The following is a 21,018-nucleotide window of genomic DNA, read 5'->3' on the forward strand; positions in this document are numbered from 1 at the left end:
GAGCGTACTAAAGGGACAGACCGACGCCGCTTCACATCTCATCCTGTCCGGCAGGTTGGAAACCCAAAGGTCCGGTGCCTTGACGGGGTGCGCTGCTCGTCCTTCGGATGTCAAAGTAAGTGTCTCCCTTCACCTTTAACATGTCTCAGGCGACTCGACTGCTGATGTAATGAAGTTTCGCACGTGGACGAATGTGTGAAACTTTTTGAGCAGACTTTCTGTAAACTGTATAGTTTTCCGTTTTTTCTTGTCCCCCTCCGCACCACTCGGAACATAAATAGGATGTACATTACATTTTTCTCTTTGATAAAAAGCGGTTTAATGTTATGGTACATCCCAGGGTTTGAGACTTGCGCCTTGCAAAAGTTAGCTTACTCAGAAAGTGGGCTACTAGTGAGTGGCACTGTCGTAAGACATGAACAATAAGCCAAATTTAAAAGGAACTGGCATTATTCTGATACTGTGTGTGCAGAGCACATTTGTGTTGTAGTGTATGTTCCAGAAAAAGCTGCAGGACTCTCCGGCTCTCCAGACATCCCTGAGGTCTGTCTTTTTGTCACTCACTCTGAATATCTGGATATGGGCTCAGCAGGGCTTAACAGGCACTAGATGGTCGATTTGTGCTTTTCCCAAACGAACAATGGACAATACAAAAGCGCTGGCTTTGACTGAGAAAGCAATAAATTCAGCGTGTGGGATTTTGGATTTTCCACTTGACTTGACCGTCCCTTGGCTACCTTTCACTGACAGGCAGCTCCTACTTATTGTTTGGCCCTACTTTTTTTTTTTTTATAAGGGACTTGCATGTGTTAAATGTAACAATTTAAAAAACACTTGCCATTTTAAAAACTGCAGTAAATATAAGCCAAGATTCTGAGCCAGATTAAAGTGTTAACTGTGAACATTGTTCTGTAGGAAGTGGGTGTGCTTCCACTGGTTTTGTAAGAAGTAAAAAATGGGATTGTGAAGATGACATGTGCAGACTGGACTGATGTTTGTTCACTCAGATATGTTCATAAGTGCACTTTGAACTCTGGTGGACTCATTTGAAACATGCATATTGCCTATTCTTTCACTCTTTGTGCTGAATTAACTGCTGTGTCAAGAGACACACTAGGTAATAAAAGGCCAATTTAAAGTAGCTCCTGTCTCCTGCAGAACTTTTTCCTTAATGGGAAAGTAAACCAGATGTTGAGGATCACAAGCAACGTCTAACGATTTATTGACTGTGTACTCCAGGGGTGTTTTTTCAAGTCTGTGCGCTCTGCAGTTTGTTTGGCTGTTACTATGACGTCAACGTGGAAAACACCCCCCCCCCCCTTTCCGCACTCTAAAGACGAGGAGGTCTCCTTACTTTCACTGTCTTCCTTCCCTCCTTTTACTCCAGGAACATTCCTCCCTGAGGGCTTATGGTCCCTCCGCTGACACTTTCATGATTTGACTCCAATTTTGAGCTGGAGTCAACTTTCCCTCTGAGCCTCAGTTGCGCAGCCCTATGAGAGATTGATAAGTGAGAGCAGTAGCACCCACCCCTCAGGCTCATTAGGCTGTGAGAAAGACAGAAAGAGGAATCTTTGTCTCAGCAGCATAACCTTCATTCTCACCCAAACCTTCCCAAATTCTGCTTCTTCTGTCTCTTATTGGCAGTCAAATGTATTTTCGCTGTTTGCTCACTATACTGTGAAACTTCGTTGGATTCTGTTGGTGATTCTCAATGTGGTGAGCCCAGTCAGGGGTCTCCGGTGGCCTGATCACGGCCAAACCAAACTGTTACTGCACAAGATTTTGTACTGCAACTGATCACTGGCCCAAATTATGGACAAAACTACCACACACCGCAAATTACTGTCTGCCTCTTCCTGTCTTCAGATGACATTCACCCCTTAATTTAACTCTTTGGATTAGGAAAATGCTACTTTTAAACCCCATCTTATGTAGTAATAATCAAAAGCATAGTTCAGTGCAGCCCCATACAGTGTCAAACAGATGCAGATGCTAAAAGTTATTTGTCTTATTATCTCCCTCTAGATCTCCTCCCTCCTCCTGCATCATGCTGCGCCCAGTTGCCATCCACTGTCTCTTGTTCGCTTTGCTGTGCATGTGGGCGCTATGCAATGCTCAGTCAGACTCTGGCACCCCTGTAATCCAGCTACGTCTAGCAGGGGAGAACCGGAAACACTATGAGGGCCGGGTGGAGGTTTTCTACAATGGAGAATGGGGGACAGTGTGCGATGATGACTTCTCCATCTACGCCGCCCAAGTGGTGTGCAGGGAGCTTGGCTTCGTGGACGCCGAGTCCTGGGTGCCCTCGGCCAAGTACGGAAAAGGAGAAGGTATGAAAACTAGCGCGGAGAAGATTTGATCTAAACCTTTTATTATTTAATCAAAAAACCTTGAAATTTCATCTCAAAACCATGTTAGTCAGGGTCAGCAAACCTCCAATCAGCCAACCACACACATTTAAATGCAGTGTAACTCTTCATACAGTTTCATATGTTCCATGGAAATCCCTGAATGAGGTACACGTTTACCCCTGTCTGACTGCTAATACCCACAGGCACTGGTTTCCCCATTAGAGGAGACGTGAGAGACACAAATCGGTTGGGGGGGGGGGACTGGAAACACTTGGTGTGTAAACCAGACATACTCACACTGAGACATAATCTCATCTCCTCTTTTTGTCGTGTATCAGTTCCTCCAGCACTGTAAAAAACCCAAAACTCTTTAAATTCAATAGCTGCTGGCTGCTCGTGGTAAATGTAAGTTTGTAGCTGTTAATTTAAACAGTGTCCCTCATTATAGGCCCATATTGGCCCACTGGGTCGGCCACATCCAGCCAGCCACTTCAAAAGTGAAGTAATTAACTCAGTTATTTGCTTCCCCAAAGCACCAGAGTCATTATAGCAATTCTACAATTATGAAGTAATACACTCCGTACATATATTGTTGCATGCAGATGCTATTTTACGAGAAGCAATTAACAACCAGTTTGATGTATATTCATGGCCTGGCTGTGCGGAAAAAGGCAACTGTTTGCGCTTTATTTTAGCAATAGTGTATGTATATAAAGATGGAGGAATTTGGGCTTGAGTTAGGGTGTGCCCTACCAGTGTTTCTGAAAGTTTTCTAAGAGACACTTGTGTCACTTTGAATATTGTAAAATTGCATTTTTTTTAATAGCAGTGAGAGCGGCAGGAACTTTAGTTTTAACATGAAATGTGTTCAGAAGAAGCATTGTGGCATTTATCAAGAGAGAATTACCAAACATTCATTAGGTAATGATGAGGAAGGTTCTTCTTTTCCTGACAAATGCATGTTTAGTTTGTTGGAGAATCATTTTGAAAGGAGAGTATTGTGTGCATGTGAGTGAAGGTTAACTACTTTTATCTGTCTTTTCTTGTTTTGTTTCTGGGAACACATGGCTATAAAAGTAATGAAGAACATTTTCCATTTCCAATTATCATGATGACTGATGAAAGAAAGCATCCAATGTTTTTAATTGAAGACATAACTACATAAAAAGTACAAGGACATCCCTTTTGGATGCAGAGTGTTTTTCCTGCCTGGTTGTTAATCAGATCCCGAGGTGCCATTGCACAGCTCATCACAAATCCATCTTATTCAAATCTCAGGAACACTGCGCTCTTTCCAGTTTGTTATGATTTTTAGTTTAGGCTATGTGGTTGACTTAAATGCTAAAAAAGCTCCGTTTGAAAATGAATGGCTCCCTGCACGCTGAGCTCTTTTCCATAAGACCTGCAAATGATGGTTTTAACACAGCAGTCCAAATTTATCACAACTGGCAATGCGGATTATTTGTTTAGACGGAGCTGTACTGAGACCAAGCTGGTTCTCACTTGGAATCTCTACTGTAGTTTCAGTACCGGAAAACTTGGCTCATATTATGAAAAAATGTTGAAGTAATCATCTGCTGCCAGGAGGAGGCTACGTGACTGTATAACATGCAGTCACTTCCTTGGTATGATCAGGATGTTCCTCACCAACATGTTGAGGCTGTCGGGAGGACAAGTGGTCCGTTGGTGGTTTCCATGGCCACAGTTATGTGGTTTCCTTTAGCTGGCTGATTTAGAAGAGCCACCTGGACGGCAGATGATCCGCTTCAGCCATGACTAAATTTATTGGCCAGCGCTTGTCTGAAAAAAAGCGTCAGGTTATGTTAGAGACCAAAAACATCTCCACGTGAGTAGCTTTACTGTCTCTGTGACTACACTTCTGTGGAAATGCTGAAATAGATGTCAGTAGGGTGTGACACATGGCTTAGGGTGTCATGGTGCAATGTTGAAACCACCATTTTATTTTTATTTTCTGTTTATCTTCCTAGCAAGGCATGCTTACAAAACAGAAGTCTCTTTTCAAGCCAGACCTGCAGGCCAAGAAAGCAACATCAAGAGGACTATAGAAGTTACAGACAGTCAACATGTACTCTTGCTGTAACTTCACAAATCCTTGATTAATCATTTCGCCAAGAAAGTGTTTAAAAAATTAGACAAAAATGCCCATCGCAATTTCCTAAAGATATTAAGATCACATGAGACAAAGGAAAGCAATCACTCCTCACAGTTAAGAAACTTTAGATTGAAAGGTAAGCGAAAACAAACTCAAATCCCATTGGGTCTTCCACAAGAAAAAAACCTTCATCTGCATCAGAACACGTCCATTCCCTCGTATCCTTTCCTTTCTCCGCTCCAGGCCAAATCTGGCTAGACAACGTGCACTGCGCCGGTGGAGAGAAGAGCCTGGCTGAGTGTGAGTCCAACGGTTTCGGAGTGTCTGACTGCAAACATTCAGAAGATGTCGGGGTGGTGTGTAACCAGAAGCGCATTCCAGGCTTCAAGTTCATCCGGAACATGGCCAACAGCGAGGAGGTAGGTTCATGTGGAGCAACACACTCACAAATGTGTAAACAATCAAACCTGCACACAGCACACTTACAGTAGGTAGGTGCTTATACAAATCTGAACTCACACAAATTTTAACACCAGGTTGGAATCACTTGATGATCACATAATTGATAGCACTTGAGTATCTTCCGCACATGGTTCAAGTACACACACACACGTAACCCTAACAGATGTTCAGCACAATAAAAAAAAGAATGGGACAGGCTTGGGATGAAAGAAAAATCGTATCATAGTGCATTGCTCCAAGGAGCGCGAAGTGCAGTATGTCCTTCAAATCCTGCCAACTTTCCAGACTGAGCCGTGGATTATAGGAATTGTCTTTCAGTATTACGAGGAATATTATGCTGCATCAAAACCCAGTCCTCAGTTTGTTGCGGTTTACCATTGTAAAATGATGAAACATGTCCTAAACAAAATACCAGAAACTTGTTGTGTGATGAAAAATCCATCATCCATTTGTCTTTTTGGTACAATGAATAACTTTTACACACTTGCTCCAACCCTGGCACTTGAAAATCTTCTTACGGGACAGGATTGGGTTGCCGCAGCTATTCGTAAATCCAACACTAAGTTTGTGGATAAGGTCTTACCGTACAAAGACTAGTAATGTGTAAAGTGGTTGATGCGAAACATGTAGCATCGCCCGATCAAAACTATGTAGCTTAAACAGGACCTGGAGGATCAGAAGCTGCAACATAATTAATAAACATACAGTTTTCAGAGATAAAACAATATACTAAACTTACTTACTTATATGTATACATACATATGAACTAGGATGTGTGCAATCCATTTTAATGTAGTGATGAGATTGGATTCAAATAGTAACTGAAAAAATTATCAAATGGATACTAAATCAGTGTGTCTGGACAAAACGAGACAGCAGTCCTTCTGAGCACGTAGTCACATCTGCCGTGATATTAGGCCTGTGAAATAATCCACTAGTTAGCGCATAATGGCTTATAATATAGCATATAAGCCGTCCAACCTACCATTTGCACTAATGACTTTGCCAGGCTCCTATTAGTCTATCCCTGCCCTGACCAGACCCCCACTCTGCAGCCTGGGAGATCTTGTAGATGACTCAGAGTGGGGGAAGACCATCCTGTCTGGCTGCACAGGACGCCTCTATACCGGATGGAAAGTCAGTGTGGGTTTTGTAGATGTGACTGGAGAAACAGTGGGAGAAGAGAGGATGGAGGCATTCCTTTGTTTAAAAAAACACTGCCTTAGCAGGTTTCCTTATTAAAACCAGTCGGATAGAGCTGAAGCAACAAGTCTTTGGCAGCTCAGAAGTCAGTCAATCTTCTAACATTTTGTTACTGCCTTCATATTAGAGTTTTGTCCATACTAGATACTGGTTGGGTAATGTGGCTGTGTTACCCTTTTCTCTACAACAGCCAGAACAGTGACTGTGTTTCTTTCTCATGCCTAGCCGACTCATGGGAATGGAGGAATAGAAGAAAGAAGAACCTGAAATATTTAATTATGTCCTACTGAATCGTATTCACAATGTTCTTATTTTTTACAGGTCGTGTATATAAGCAGCACCCACTTGTTTCCTATTTGTCTTGTTAACTTAGGGTCTCTGGGGTGTTACTGCAGTTCAGTCCCCACACCCTGTAAATATTTCCTCGGTCTGGCCGAAGCCATACACGTCTTTAACCATGCTTGAGCTGACGTCAGCAATGGGCAGCCCTGTTCCTTCCATCTGTTTATTCACAGCATGAATTGACATTCTGTGCTCAATCTGGAAAGTTAACACCACAACCATGTGTGTACTACAGTCCAAGTAAAGGTGAAAACCAAAAAGGTGAAGCAGTATTTGCGTTACCAGCTATTGCTTTGAGTAAGTATTGAGTAGTCTTTAAGCCTTTCCGGTTTAAATCTATAGGTCACAAAGTTGCTTTAAATAGTAATTATTTTGTTTTTGTGAGGGATACATCGTGACACTACTGTAAAGTATATGGGAATATGTGAAGACAAGACCATAACAGCTCACTCTGGCAGGTTCAGCTTAGACCACAAATAATAGTCTACTGAAAACATCAGTCTGTCATTAATGAAAACAGCAGCTTCCATTGGCACGAGTTGCACGTCCAGACTTTTAGCAGAGTCAATCACAGACATGTCATCCTATAAGCACAACTAATACAGTATGAGGGCATTAGCAAAATATCAAAGTCATTTTGCTGAAAACTAGTGTTTTTCTCACACAGTCCAAGCTCCAGTCAGAGCCGTCATTTCACCTCTGACCCTCCTAGTTGCTGATTCATTTAATGTCTGTCTTCAATCCTGTCTGCTACTGATTTGACCTCTGGAGACTCTTACAGTTCGTACTGGTTATGCAATACTTTTGACACAACAACATAACCTACATTCCCATGTGACTGAATCATTATCATGACTCCGCCTGGAATCACTTCAATTATGCATAATGCATAATTTTTCTTCTAAAGTCTTTTTTAAATTTGTCTAATACAGCACAGGTGCCTTATTATTTAGCATATGTTTGTGTCTCGCTGAGGCCTGAGTCTTTCAGTCAGTAGGGGGGAATTACATTTGTCAGCAGAACCAAACACTAGGATGGCAGGAAACGTTGTTTATCATCTGTTTGTGGGGACTTTTTAACCAACTCCGCCATGTTCAGCTGTTGTTCGTGTGGGATCGGCACGCTACATGTGTCATCAGCGCCCACAGGATCGTACATCTCCTTCATTAGAAGATGTCTAAATTTTCAGTCTGTATATGTTAGATGTTTGTGTGAGAGCGTGATGTGCCATTTAAGGATAATTACAGTTCCACTGTTAAGTTTGATGGGAGTTATTCCAGGATGTTCTTTACTGTGCAGTCTCGAAAAAGTTGGCATTTCTGGGTACTTGCGTAATCGTTGCATAATACATTGTCCCCTGCAGAAGAGAAATTTCCAATGGGAAGTCACTTAAGCTTGAATTGCTATTTGTACCTTTTTGATTGTTCACAAACCAATGCAGGTAAAGAAAATAAGCAGCTCTCATTAAAAGAAATCACCCACTACTACTTGCCGAATCTTGTACCTCATTATAAACAGATACAAATCTAGATGAGTTCATCTTCAGTCTCCTTCCTGAATAGATGAGAAAAAAATCAGCACCAAAAGCAGCTGTAGTTGCTCACCAGACCATTAGTGTGTTTACTTCAACCAAACACTTAGATCTTGAATCAACACAAAAACGTCAGAAGCCAGTTGCAATAACAGAATGCAGCAGTTGAAAGCCTTCTGATTTGTTGCAGGGCAAAGAAAGGCTGCGCTTCTCCATGAGGCGCGACGGTGTCCCCTTACAAGAATTTCAGTTCTGCACATTCTGTTCTATACAACAAAAGGAAACCCGAGCCAAAGTTGGATTTGTATGCAAGAGGCTTGTGAGGAGGAGAATGATCGAAGGGAGAAAAGGTTGATGCATGTCAGCAGGCTGAAGCCAGTTTCACTCTCTTGTGGATAGAGTAGCAGACAGATCCACCACATGTTCAACAGCTGGGTCCCACTGTGGCCTGGGCTCCCCTCCTGGCTGCACAGTGCCCAAAGTCCCAGCCGTTACTATTCATAACTGCACTTTATGATTTACATTTGGCACATTGGGCTGACCCAGTAGATGTGAATTATTGTACGTGCACTGCACATACTGAATTCATCTAGACTAAATTGTAGATATTACGCAAACTGAGATATTCAGATATAAACTAAAGATGCTCATGAGTCACTCAAAAACTGTGTCGGAGAGAAATGTTACTATATTGCAGTAAACATTATAAATGTTTTTATTGGAGTTGCATACATTAATTCCCCTATCCCCATTTTGGTGAACAGTGCTATTTCAACAGTCCAATACATACCGTTTAGACTTAAAGGATTAGTTTAACTTTTTGGAAAATATGCGTATTAATTTTCTTGCTGAGAGTTAAATAAGATTAATATCACTCTCATGTTTGTATATTACATATGAAACTACAACCAGGTTAGCTTAGCTTAGCATAAAAACTGGTAGGGGGAAATAGCTAGCGTGGCTCTGTCCAAAGGTAACAAAATCTGCCTATGAGCACCTTTAAATCTACTTTTTAACACATTATATCTTGTCAGCTTAATCCATACAAATACTGAAGTTTAAAAACAGCAACCTGTGGTGTAACGGGAGGTTGTGTGCCGGACTAGTTTTTGGCTGTGAACAGTGAGCTGGTCATCTGGCAAACTCACAGTGACAAGACTGCGGGGAGTAACTGTCTTCCGACAAGAAAAAAAAAAAAATCTGGCAAGGAATCCCCTGTGAAACTACAAACTGTTGATTTTACATTTCTGTGTTTGTACAAATTAAATAACCAAGATGAAACATTTGATGAAACATGATTTTTTACCTTCGGACAGAGCCAGACAAGCTGTTTTCCCCCTGCTTCCAGTCTTTATGCTAAGCTAAACTAGCTTTGAGACTTCATATTTAAAGGAGAGACATGGGAGCTGTATCAATCTCCTCATCTAACTCTCAGCAAGAAAACGGATAAGCATTTCTCCCAAACTGTCAAACTATTCCCGTAAATACATGGGAAGCAATTTAAATGCAGACCATTAAGACACATGTTAAAATTAGTTCAGTCAGTTTCTGGATCAGGAATAAATAAATAGGAAAAATCATTACCCTCTAATATGAACAATATTGCATTAAACTGTTTAATTTGATTAATATGCAATAATAAGTCATGCTGTAGTCAGGTTCATCTAACTCTGCCTACATATTTCAGTTTTAAAACAATTGTCACACATGAATTTGTACAGTTTGCGATGTGTATGTGTGTGTCAAGTCTAGCTGTAGTAATGCTTCTTTTTCATTGCCATGATGGGAACAGCACAGTCTAATAGAGATTCCAGATGCAAAGCACGCAACTATTCACCACACAGACACACACTTCCTCAGTCAAGTCATTCCAGCAGACTGGGGGCCGGTGAGGCAGAAAGTGGGGTGGGGTTAGATGTGAAAGTCATTACATAGAGCCTTGTTGTTCCCTTGCTTTTCATCTAAACTGTGGCGTAATTATCATTCATAGTTGCCATGTTTTGTAAGGTGGGGCGGGTACTGGATGGATGGGCGGGTGTGTGGGGGCACGTGTAGATCAACGTGCAGCAGGGCTGGAAAGCTGAGTAAAATGGAAGAAATGCACGGTAGTGGGAGCATTAGTCAGACACTGGCTAGACCATGGTCTCATGTTCACACATCTACATTCTGAGGGGGTCCTGGTCAGAAAAACAAGTCTACTCCCAGTTGGGAATAGTTCAGTATTTTTCAAAGCTGACTTCAGAGACAAGTACCAATTTGAGCTAAATGCAGAATGTTTTCTTTTTTCTCAGGAAACTCTTACAAACAAGAACAAGAATGCGAGACGATACTTAAACAGGGAAGAAGTATTTTGGAAAAAATCCACAAGATGAATGAATCACTACAGTACCACAGTCACCGAGTGACTGTTAGATGAGGCAACCTGATACAAATGTCCAGTTGAGAATTAACCTCAGTTTGAACTGCAGGATGGAAAGCCTGCGCTCATTTCATACAGGATCATGTACCTACATCACATCTTTAGGCTGATCTCTAACCATCTGCCAGCTGTAACTTTATATTTATTGCATAGATATGACAGTGGTATCAATCTTCTCATCCAACTCTCGGCAAGAAAGCAAAAAAATATATTTCCCAAAATGTCGAACTATTTCTTTCCATTTATTTCATGGTACAATTCTGAACTTCCTCCTATTGAAAAGTCTAGATTTTCAAATTGATATTATGAAATTTCATTGCTTTTTAGTCATATAATGTGAAACAGCTTATCAGGGGTCCATGTTCTTTGTGCCGTAGTAGTAATTTTCCTGCATTGCTTTACAAAAGAGTTTGGGCCTCAGCCAAACAGGATTTTGCTGAGTTAATGTCTGGTGGTCTGGGTTTGGGGGGAAACGCCTGGCCTGATCCCAGCTGTGGGTATCTGTCCTCTTCTCTGTAGTCTCACACGTTCAGACGGCCAGTTTCCCCTCTCTGAGCCAAATGCAACACTGGTCAGACCCTTCTCAGTGCCCCATTTCATACTTACCTTGTACCCCCTGTCCTGTCTGGTATTTTAACCTTCACACCTGGCTTCACTTGGGTACAATGACTATTCCGTTTGATTTCGTGTTCTGTATCAGATGTACTTTAGCTAAGCTTAGCTTTAGCCATTTATGAGTATGGTTTTCATTTGTCTTCTTTGTTTCTTTTTGTTGTTACATGTTTTTAATTAGCTTCATGTTTTTTATACCTCGATTAATAATCTCTACATCATTCTCCTCCTGCTTTTATATTGAATCAAAGTAAATCAAAGCGCTAAGATAGGTTTTAAATTGAGAATACCAGATCCCTGATCATGATCACATCTCCTCACCTTCCCATCCTGCCAGGCACCAACGGAAAACACTCTGTCATACTATGGCCAGAAGGAATCTCTTCATGAAAGAGTAGTTTTTACCCGCTCCAACCGCTGCGGTCAGTGGGAGGACTGGGGTCACTGTAGGAACAGTCTGATTTAGTCGTGGCTCCTCCTGCATTGCAGTCTTTAGTGTTTAGAGACCTTGAAGCCTTGAACATTCCCTCAGGCTGACGCCATCTCAGGAAACCACCCTCTGGACAAGTATTTAATATTTCTGGGAGACATTCCTGAATGGCTTTTCTTTTTTTTTTTCCAGAGTGAAAGAAGCAGGCTGTTACAAAATTACTGAGATCACCATTTGCATACCACAAAGCAGCTCATAGTGTTGGCTCTTTTTGGCACCCACAGTGTAACCTCACACCCAGCCAGCAACAAACTGCAGCACTTAAGGAGAAAAATGAACAATGGAAGACTTATTAGGTTGCTCTTTTCCTATAAAGCCCTGGAAGTCAAAGGTTACCATTCCTTCCTGATTTAGGGGTCTTCAGGACACATGATGCTAGCTGTGGTTGGTGACCCTCCGCCTGACCAACTGGCTTTACAGCCCTTTATAGTAGACTGTGGACCACCTGCAGACACTCTCCCCACCTGAACCCTGTCAGCTGATCAGCTCACCATGGCTTCCTTCTTTAACCTCTCTTGATTTAAAATTAGGGTTTCATGGATTACGATTTTCTTTTTTAACTTCTCCTATCAGTGCTTTCTGTTTTCTTATCATGCATGAAATACAAGATTGCAAGGTGAGAAGTCTTTCAAGAGACATTGAGCTTAGATTCCCTCCACACTCCCCTTATGGAAAAGACTAGTGTTTCTACTTTTGTGCCCTACTGGTTCATTTCAGCTTCTTGGCTCACTGTTGCAACAGTGAAAATAATGACAATGCTGGCAAAACACTGTTAGGTGGTTTTGATAGATCTCTGCTGTGATGTATGCTGTCCACCAGCTCCCTAGAGCTCCACTCTAAACTCTAAAGACGCAGCAAAAGGAAAGGAAGAATTCCAGACATTCATCCGACCAGCTAGGGCCTCTCGCCAAAACTCAACAAGTTTAAACAAAGATTTAATCTTCAGATTTATTAACTTGACTTCTTGTATTTTCAAGCACATGTGCAAACTGTGCACACTCCTTTATTTGCTCAGAATGCGAACTTCCTTTTTTATAGTATTTACAATATATCAAGTGAAACAGTACACGTGAAGAGCATAAATGGAACCGGCTAAATCCTAGAAACTGTATACTTGTCTTTTAGAACTGTGGCAGTTCATTTGAGATTATGGTCACCTGACTAATTATATACTGCCATATTTATAAAGCAGTGACTCTATGTCAGTATAGTTTACGGAAACTTCAAGATAGAATTCAGTAAGTTTAAGTAATGTAGCTCTGCAAGTTCATGGAAACATCATTTAGAGGGAATTAAAGAAAAAGACTCCATTGGAACATGATACGTGAAAAGGGAATGCCAATATTTCACAAACAAAAATTTCAACCTTAGGCTTTATAGGGACTCCATTTGTTTGATTTGTAGCAAGAAAAAAAGGATTCTCATCAAATGTATCACTTTAGATATGTAATGAATGACAGTAAAAGTGACTCTAAAAGAAATAAGTGACTAAGTGTCGTATCCTGCTGAACAGTCTATGTGTAGCACAGTTCTCTCCAGTTCTCTCTCGATAGTACATTATCTGTACTATCGAGGGCAGTGATCAAACATTTCCTCTGTTCTGTGTCTAAGGGTTTGACAGTGCAGGTGGAGGATGTGAGGATCAGGGCCACTTATTCTCAGAGGAAAAAGGTTCCCATCACTGAGGGCTTTTTGGAGGTGAAAGACGGAGGCAAGTGGAGACAGATCTGTAACGAGGAGTGGACAGAGATGAACACCAGGGTCATCTGTGGCATGTACGGCTTCCCCGGAGAGCAACGCTTCAATAGCCGACCCTACAAGTGAGTAATGGTGCTGGGGCCAGCAGCAGAGTTTAAGTAAAGCCAATTAGATATAATCAAAGTCTTCACGAGTTAAAGTCTAACTTAAACGTTTTGCTTTTAGCTGAGTTAATTGCAGCTTAGGTTATGGGAATATAGTAGAGAATCCTTTTAATTTCACACTCATGTAAAAAGCTTGTTATCATTTGAGGTACACCACACATTCCTTTACAACACCAACACCTTTATGTGTTAAAAACACTGCATTTCCTCTGCGTGCTTTTTAGATCTTAGTATATATAGTAATGTTATACCATACCAGGCCAATGTTAGGAAACGTTACATAACCCAAGTTTGTTTATACTAGTCATCAGTCAACCCTTCATCCATTTTCCACACTGAGATTAAACAGACTTGGGCCTGGAAATTCTTGACAAGAAGCCAAACACCGCCTTAGGAAGTCTTAGAGGATGAAGGATGGGCCTTGCTGGGAAACAACTGAGTGCAAAACACTGTGAAACAGTGGCTCTTTTGGCTACGATTCCCTCTGAGCATGAATGGTGCTGCCATTCGTTAAAGTCACAAGCCTAACGCAAAGCCAGCTACTTCCGAGAACACTTTGTGTCTAATAATTTATATCTGCTAAAATGGAAAATGAAGTTCAAAACAAAGCAGATGCTCACTACACATGAGAAAATAATCACATGAGCAAATCTCAAAGCTTGTTTGGTTTTAATGTGATGCTGCTCACATGGCACACCGTTTTACAGAGGTGAAAGATCACATTCAATCTGTCATTTATCTGGAACAACAACAACAAGACAGTTCTATTCACCAATCGCGCCTGGCGAAATTAAAAACTATCAGTCAAATTTGGCGTTTCATCAGATTTCACGGACCACAAATTGTTCTTGTATTCAAACCGACTGGGAGCTTAATTTTGTTTACAGCATCTGGATAAGCTGTAAGAACTGAAAGGCTATAAATGTAGCTCACGCTGGTTTCATTACACGGTCTGCCTCTTCCAAGGCTCGGACCTGCTTCAAGGTCCAGTGTTGTTGGGTCCATCAGTGAATCTTGGACTCAGGTTGATGACTTCCATTCAAGTATGGGGTCATGGGAATGTTAAGTTATTCCCACAACAATATCTCCATTGTGCTTCTCAGTATAGGATGGGCACTGTTGAATTCTTCAAACAAAATAAGTAAATCTCATAAAACAGCTCCTCAATACTTTAGTGAAGTGTGAGAAAGAACAATAAAATATTTTGTGTGCTCTTGTACAGGACATTAGCAACACTGTAAGGTAATGCAGATGAATGCTATTCCTAAAAGAACTTAAACTACTGCCGACTGTTTTACAAACCAAACCGCTGTTTTCTTAGATCACTGAAGGTGTTTTTCATTCCTGTGAATTTCATAAACTTAATTGATACAGAAAATCCCTCGTAGTGATGCTATGTCATCATTGTCAGCAGCTCTTCTTGACTGACATGAATCTCAAGAGTGCAGTGCAGCTCAGTGGTTGATGATTAAGTGTTTGATGTCAGATTCTTTCAAAACATTCTTTCCAACAGCATTACCATGCAACGATGAAATAAGAAAAATAACAAAGACTGACTAAATATTGACTGTGATGGATTGTGTCTCTGAAGTAAGATTCAACTGTGCAGGCTTTGGCATGAAACTGATACCTATGAAAGGTTGGAAAAATGTTGTCATGCTTTCTAAAGTGATTGGTGGTTATGTAAACTAACAAAAAATATACCACCGTATAAACTATATGTTACAGTAAATAACTATATGTTGCCTGTGGCCCTCATTTTATTTCGCCCTCAGATTGCTGGCCAAGCGTCGTAAGAAGAACTACTGGGGTTTCTCTGTCAACTGCACTGGCAACGAGGCCAACTTGTCTGATTGTAAACTGGGCCGGGAGATACAGCTGAAGGGCAACAGCACCTGCAGACAGGGCATGCCTGTAGTGGTCAGCTGTGTGCCTGGACGCGCCTTTGCTCCCAGCGTCAGCATTGGCTTCAGGAAGGCCTACAGGGTGGAGGTAGGTCAGATCATACGTGGTCAGCACCGTCACTGCAAGAAAGAAGGTCTTGGGTATGAGAGGAAGCATTCTGAATCCTGCCAATAGTCTTGAACCGGAAACTGGCTTCAAGTTGGTTTAGTTTCTTGTTGCTGCATTGTACCCAGTGATCTATTTTTTTTTAAGATGGGCCAGGTGCAGAGGCCAAATTTTATTAAAGGGATCAATGAATTAAAATGTATTCGTTTGTAACCATTACAATCAGATGATTCCCAGAGAGCATTTAATCCCTGAGTCCAAGATGGTCTCAGCTCATTTTCTGAGCCTCCTGGAACTAAGTCCATCTATCCCAATGCAATTCAAACTGCAACAGGGTTGCCCCCAGAGTTTACCTAACTGTAAAGTGAAAAATATCAACAGACCCCTTGACATTTCATTAAGTCAGTTTATGGTACCACACAGCTGATATTAGTCTCTTTCATTGAAACTAGACATATTGCAAATGCTTGTGATTGTTCCGAATTAGACTCTGTTGATTTATCATTAATTTTAAAAGAAAGAAATGAAATGTCCAATCAGTCTAGGAAGTACATGATACAAGTACACTATCTTATCAATTCTTGCCTCTAGTCCACGTCTGGATTACAACATTTCCTGTTTATTAATCAAGTGGCGCTGTAGTCAAGCATCTGGAAACATTTGAGTGGATGATTGCTGAGCATCTGTTAACTATACGATCAAATCCTCAGCATCCCCTCTTGGTGTTTATTGTGAATTTGTTTAGTTGTTACCAAGGGGACCACTAGTGTTTCTGTAGACTGGAAAACAAGGAACAATAGTAATCCAATATAGTATATAGCATATAATCCAGTATAACTAAAGTAAATAAATCACTTTAATTCAAACTTCTTCAACTTCTGTAGATTTTAACAATAATCATTGTTATTATCATCAAGACTGTTCTTTTGAACATTTCCCCTAATTTTAGTTTTTGGTGTACTGTTTCCGTAGCAACCCTTGGTGCGTCTAAAAGGCGGAGCTATGATAGGCGAGGGGCGAGTAGAAGTGTTGAAGAACGGCGAGTGGGGTACAGTGTGCGACGACAACTGGAACATTCGAGCTGCCACTGTGGTGTGTCGTGAGCTGGGATTTGGTAGCGCCAAAGAGGCCCTGACTGGCGCCCGACTGGGCCAAGGTAGGATCTACAGATTAGTCACTCTGTAACATGGTTCTGCTGTTCATGATGGTACACTGATATGGAGTTGGAATAAAATAATAATAATAGTAATAATAATAATAAACATTTTTGGGGGGAGTGGGGAGTCTTACAAATCATCATTTAGATGCATATTTACTTAATAAATTCATTTATAATATAATTTTTATGCTAGTCTGTCTCAATCACTAGAGACATCCCTGACCACTCAGAAACTGCACACTGGAAACTCTGCTACACTCACATGACTTTTTTAAACTTAAAAAAAAAAAGAGAGAGAGAGAGTTTTTTTTTATACAGGCCTCAAGTGTTTCATTTTCATTTGACATAGCTGACTTTCCTTTGCACTGTAATTCTAGGGAACAGCATTAAATCTTAAATCTGTCTTTTGACAGGAAGGACGGGCTGTACAGCCTTGTGTTTCTGAAAGTGACTGTTTAAACCAAAGATCAAATTTTTTCTTTCCAGTTATGGAAATAGATGACCCTTATTGTGAGATTATGTTGTGTTCCGTTATGGACATGGTGAATACTCCAGCTTGTTTAATCTTGTTTCAACAGAATGACAATATTCTATGTGCCTGTTGGGTTTGTTTCCCTATAGGGATCGGGCCAGTCCACATGAATGAGGTTGAGTGCTCTGGGTTTGAAAAGTCACTCACTGAGTGCCACTTCAACCGTGACTCTGTGGGCTGCGGCCACGAGGAAGATGCAGCTGTCAGGTGTAATGTTCCTGCCATGGGTTTCCACAATAGAGTGAGTAACTCCATCTACCATATAAATCAAAAACAGATTTTATTTGTCTGGCACTGCAAGACAGCTCTTTCTATGTCTGTTCTCAGCTTCGGTTAAATGGTGGCCGTAACCCCTACGAGGGCCGCGTTGAGGTCCTGGCAGAGAAGAACGGATCTCTGGTGTGGGGCACAGTGTGCAGTGACACCTGGGGGACCGTGGAGGCCACGGTAGTGTGCAGACAGCTGGGCTTGGGCTTTGCCAGCCACGCTTTCCAGGTAAGGCCTCTGGAATAAATGCTTCCCTCCATGCCCAGTTCCATCAAATCATTTTTAAAATGAGCTTATCTTTACTGCACATGTTTTCAGCATAAAGGAGATGGTTTGGGGTGTAGCTTCTGCTCTGACACAACACTGGCACTCCGAACTGGACCCTTCATAATTTGTGGTATCAATCTGGTTTATTTATTTATTAGCAGTAAGTAACTCCAATATGTGGCTGTGTTAGTTTTATTTAGAAGGAAAACCACATCCCGCCACATACTGTATGTGTGGGATTGGCCACTGTGAAATGATTCAGGCCCTGCACAAACTCCTGAAGAGTTTTTAACAACAGCAGGATGGCATGGACAGTAGTGATAAACATAGTAAACTCATGATAAACTATGTACGTTTATCATCAGTATATGGCATTATTCCCATTTAACAAATTAATCTCAGGTAAAGTTCCATTTAAAAGCATATCAATGTACTCCACCATGGCTCCTTAATTTTTTTGTAGAATGTTACTTTGTCTTGAGATTGCATCCACATTATCATTATATGGTTCTGTGCAATCTCAAATCAATGTAAAGTAGAAGTACATCTATCTTATTGACCAGGTTAAATTGGTGAAATGGAAAGAAAAACACTCACACAAATACAGTTTGCACCTCAGGCACTGCTCATGCCCCGCTTTTTCAGCTTTCCTTTTCCTCACATTATAGCGCCACCGTAACAAAGTTGGGCTCACTTGTAGCTTACAAAGTAAACCTGTGTTATTAGATTCTTTGAGATGGACTTGAATTTGAGAGTGCAGGAGACGATATGAAAGTTACAACATGTGTAATATAGCCGAGATGAAATCAGTCCGGCAGAACTGCCCGTTAAAATGTCTGCGTGTGTGTCAGTGGATGCCATTAACCGTCGCTCCGACAAGCTTGAGCTTTATTGATCCCAGAGGGCAAAATAAAGATGGCGCCTGCTTAGGAACATCAAAAACACGCAAACAGCACACGGAGCTGGTCAGGCACGTTAAACCTACGACATAAATGAGCGTTCAGCTTCTCAGCGGGAGTGATGGGGAAAGTCTTGACTTCTCGTTTGAAGTTTAGTGGACTCTCCAACAGTAAATCCCATGGCATGACTTGACAGCGTCACAGTCTTGTCCTGCTTACGTTTCCCTCTTGCTTTTTAAAGGAAACCCCTGTGCTCCCTTTATATCATGAGGTGAGAGGCTAGTAAAGGTAAAGATCCCCCTTGTGTCCCCTATATTTTTCTATTTTAAGGCAGAAACCAGTGTGGCCTTTGCGGCTTAAGATTACGTAGTACTGGAAAATATGCAAGAATCGTGGGGATGGTAACAGCAGGGGGTTTTATAAGTGGAACGTGGACTGGGTCTGGCCGAGGCAGTTTATCTCACTAAGCTGTGTTTGGGACAAGTAAGTGCAATGCACTTCAAATGGAGCAACACGCAAACATGTCACCATGTGTTTGTGGTCACTGAGAACTCATCCTCTAGTCCAGTACATTTCAACCTTATGCTTCTCTGATGCAGCGTCTGAAACAAAGTGTCTACTTGTGATTACAAGTTGTTTTTTTTTTGTCACCACATAAAGTAAGTTGCCATGTTAACAGCAGGTGTAGGAGTAATACATGTCTGCTCTATGTTATCATAGCAGAGCTGGGAATCAGTTTCTCCAGAGACTCTTTCCTGTTTGAGTAAATGCTTCTCCAGACAAATCACACCACCAGATGGAACAAATGACACAGATCTTAAACTATACTGCTGTATGCCTGCCCCTCTCCTCAACCCACCAGCAAGTACTCCCACATCCATATCCGTCAGCTCCATTTCTTTCTCATGAAAGATGACGGAAAGTATGAGCGTCTTTTACAGAAGGCATCTCTGTGGTGTGCGAAAGGTTGCTGTAATAAGGATGAGTCAGGACTGTGAGAAGATTAGAGCACCCCTTGCTGTGTGTGTGTGTGATGTCTGATATACCCTTTGATTGGATTTTCCTTCTGGGACAAGAGGGATAACGTGTCTGCAAAATAAATACAAGAGAAACATCGAAATGTTTGGCTCAAAAGCATCCAACACAAATTTTAAGCAGTTTAAGCAGCACAGTCTTCATTTGCTTGATTCCAGCTGACACGAGCATAAATAGATGAAACTATGTTACAGAGCTGTGAGCTTGAAACTTAAACTCAACTCAAATTTAAAGAAGTAGTTTGAAATTGTCGAGAATTCCCTTACTTGCTTTTTTGCCAGGAGTTAGATAGATAGTAGATTAATCACTCTCAAGTCTCTATACTAAAAATGAAGCTACAGGCGGCAGAAAGTTAACATAGCTTAGCACAAAGACTGTAGACAGGGGGGCAACAGCTACCTTGGCTCCGTCTCAAGGTAACAAAATCTCACCCATGTATCATGATACAACACGAGAGGCACCAACTAGAGCCAGGTTACACTTTAGTTTTTGAACAGAGTGAACAAATGAGATGTTTTTGTTAGCGAGCTTGAGAGGTGTGTGGTTTGTGGATTTTGTTACTGTTGGACAGAGCCAGGCTAGTTGTTTCCACCAGTTTCTAGTGTTTGTGTTGAGCTAAGCTAAGGCAACCAGCTGCTGTCTCCAGCTTCATACTACCAACTATTCTTTTAAGTCACAACAACTAGGACTTGAAGTCTTCGGAATTTCTTTTTTTATCATTCAGCTGAACGACTTCTTCTGTCTTTTCTGTGCTGCTCTTCTGTCAGGAAACATGGTACTGGCAAGGGGATTCCTCAGCCGATGCGGTGGTGATGAGTGGAGTGAGATGTTCAGGAACCGAGCTGACTCTGGAACAGTGTCTACATCATGGGAAACACGTCCAGTGTGCCAAAGAAGGTGGACGCTTCGCTGCTGGGGTCTCATGTACTCAGAGTAAGAAACTGTAGAATACAAATTTTGTACACATTTAGAATTGTACATATTTTAAGAGTTAAACTACAAAAGGTACATTTTATGGGCTAAACACACTAATGAACTAGGAAAAAATGTTCTAAAAGTGAATTCAACTATGTAGAAAACACTGTATGGTCACTGTTTGATATAAACTTTGTAAAACTGTTTTTTCAAAACCAGTTCCTTGTTGCTCTCTCCCTCCCAGCGGCCCCAGACCTGGTCCTCAACGCTCAAGTTGTAGAGCAGACCACCTACCTGGAGGACAGGCCCATGCAAATGCTTCAGTGTGCCCAGGAGGAGAACTGCCTTTCCAGCACCGCCGACCAAACCGACCTCAGCTCTTACCGCCGCCTTCTCCGCTTCTCCTCCCAAATCCACAACAACGGCCAGTCAGATTTCAGGCCGCGGGCGGCACACCACTCCTGGATTTGGCATGAATGTCACAGGTGAGACTTAAGACTAACAGGTGAGACTGATTTGTTATTCTCAAATGATTACACGGGTGTA

General features: G+C 41.5%; 1 protein-coding gene across 3 annotated transcripts in view; it reads left to right on the top strand.

Annotated features, from left to right (window-relative positions):
* The window catches only part of LOC120807015 (lysyl oxidase homolog 2A-like), a 26,081-nt gene continuing 5,063 nt past the window's right edge, over nucleotides 1-21,018 (top strand). Inside the window, exons 1-10 of one of the 3 annotated variants that reach the window (XM_040158618.1) lie at nucleotides 1-115; nucleotides 2,029-2,333; nucleotides 4,711-4,886; nucleotides 13,138-13,346; nucleotides 15,164-15,380; nucleotides 16,371-16,554; nucleotides 17,179-17,330; nucleotides 17,417-17,584; nucleotides 20,325-20,490; nucleotides 20,717-20,957. In XM_040158618.1, the coding sequence (XP_040014552.1) occupies nucleotides 108-115; nucleotides 2,029-2,333; nucleotides 4,711-4,886; nucleotides 13,138-13,346; nucleotides 15,164-15,380; nucleotides 16,371-16,554; nucleotides 17,179-17,330; nucleotides 17,417-17,584; nucleotides 20,325-20,490; nucleotides 20,717-20,957 (1,826 nt within the window). In that variant the 5' untranslated portion in view covers nucleotides 1-107. Of the gene's footprint in view, nucleotides 116-2,028; nucleotides 2,334-3,976; nucleotides 4,201-4,342; nucleotides 4,604-4,710; nucleotides 4,887-13,137; nucleotides 13,347-15,163; nucleotides 15,381-16,370; nucleotides 16,555-17,178; nucleotides 17,331-17,416; nucleotides 17,585-20,324; nucleotides 20,491-20,716; nucleotides 20,958-21,018 lie in introns of those variants that run through there. The other 2 variants (XM_040158619.1, XM_040158620.1) reach the window with 2 other exon arrangements.

Source organism: Xiphias gladius, chromosome 21 (genome assembly GCF_016859285.1).
Source record: "Xiphias gladius isolate SHS-SW01 ecotype Sanya breed wild chromosome 21, ASM1685928v1, whole genome shotgun sequence".
NCBI lineage: Eukaryota > Metazoa > Chordata > Actinopteri > Istiophoriformes > Xiphiidae > Xiphias > Xiphias gladius.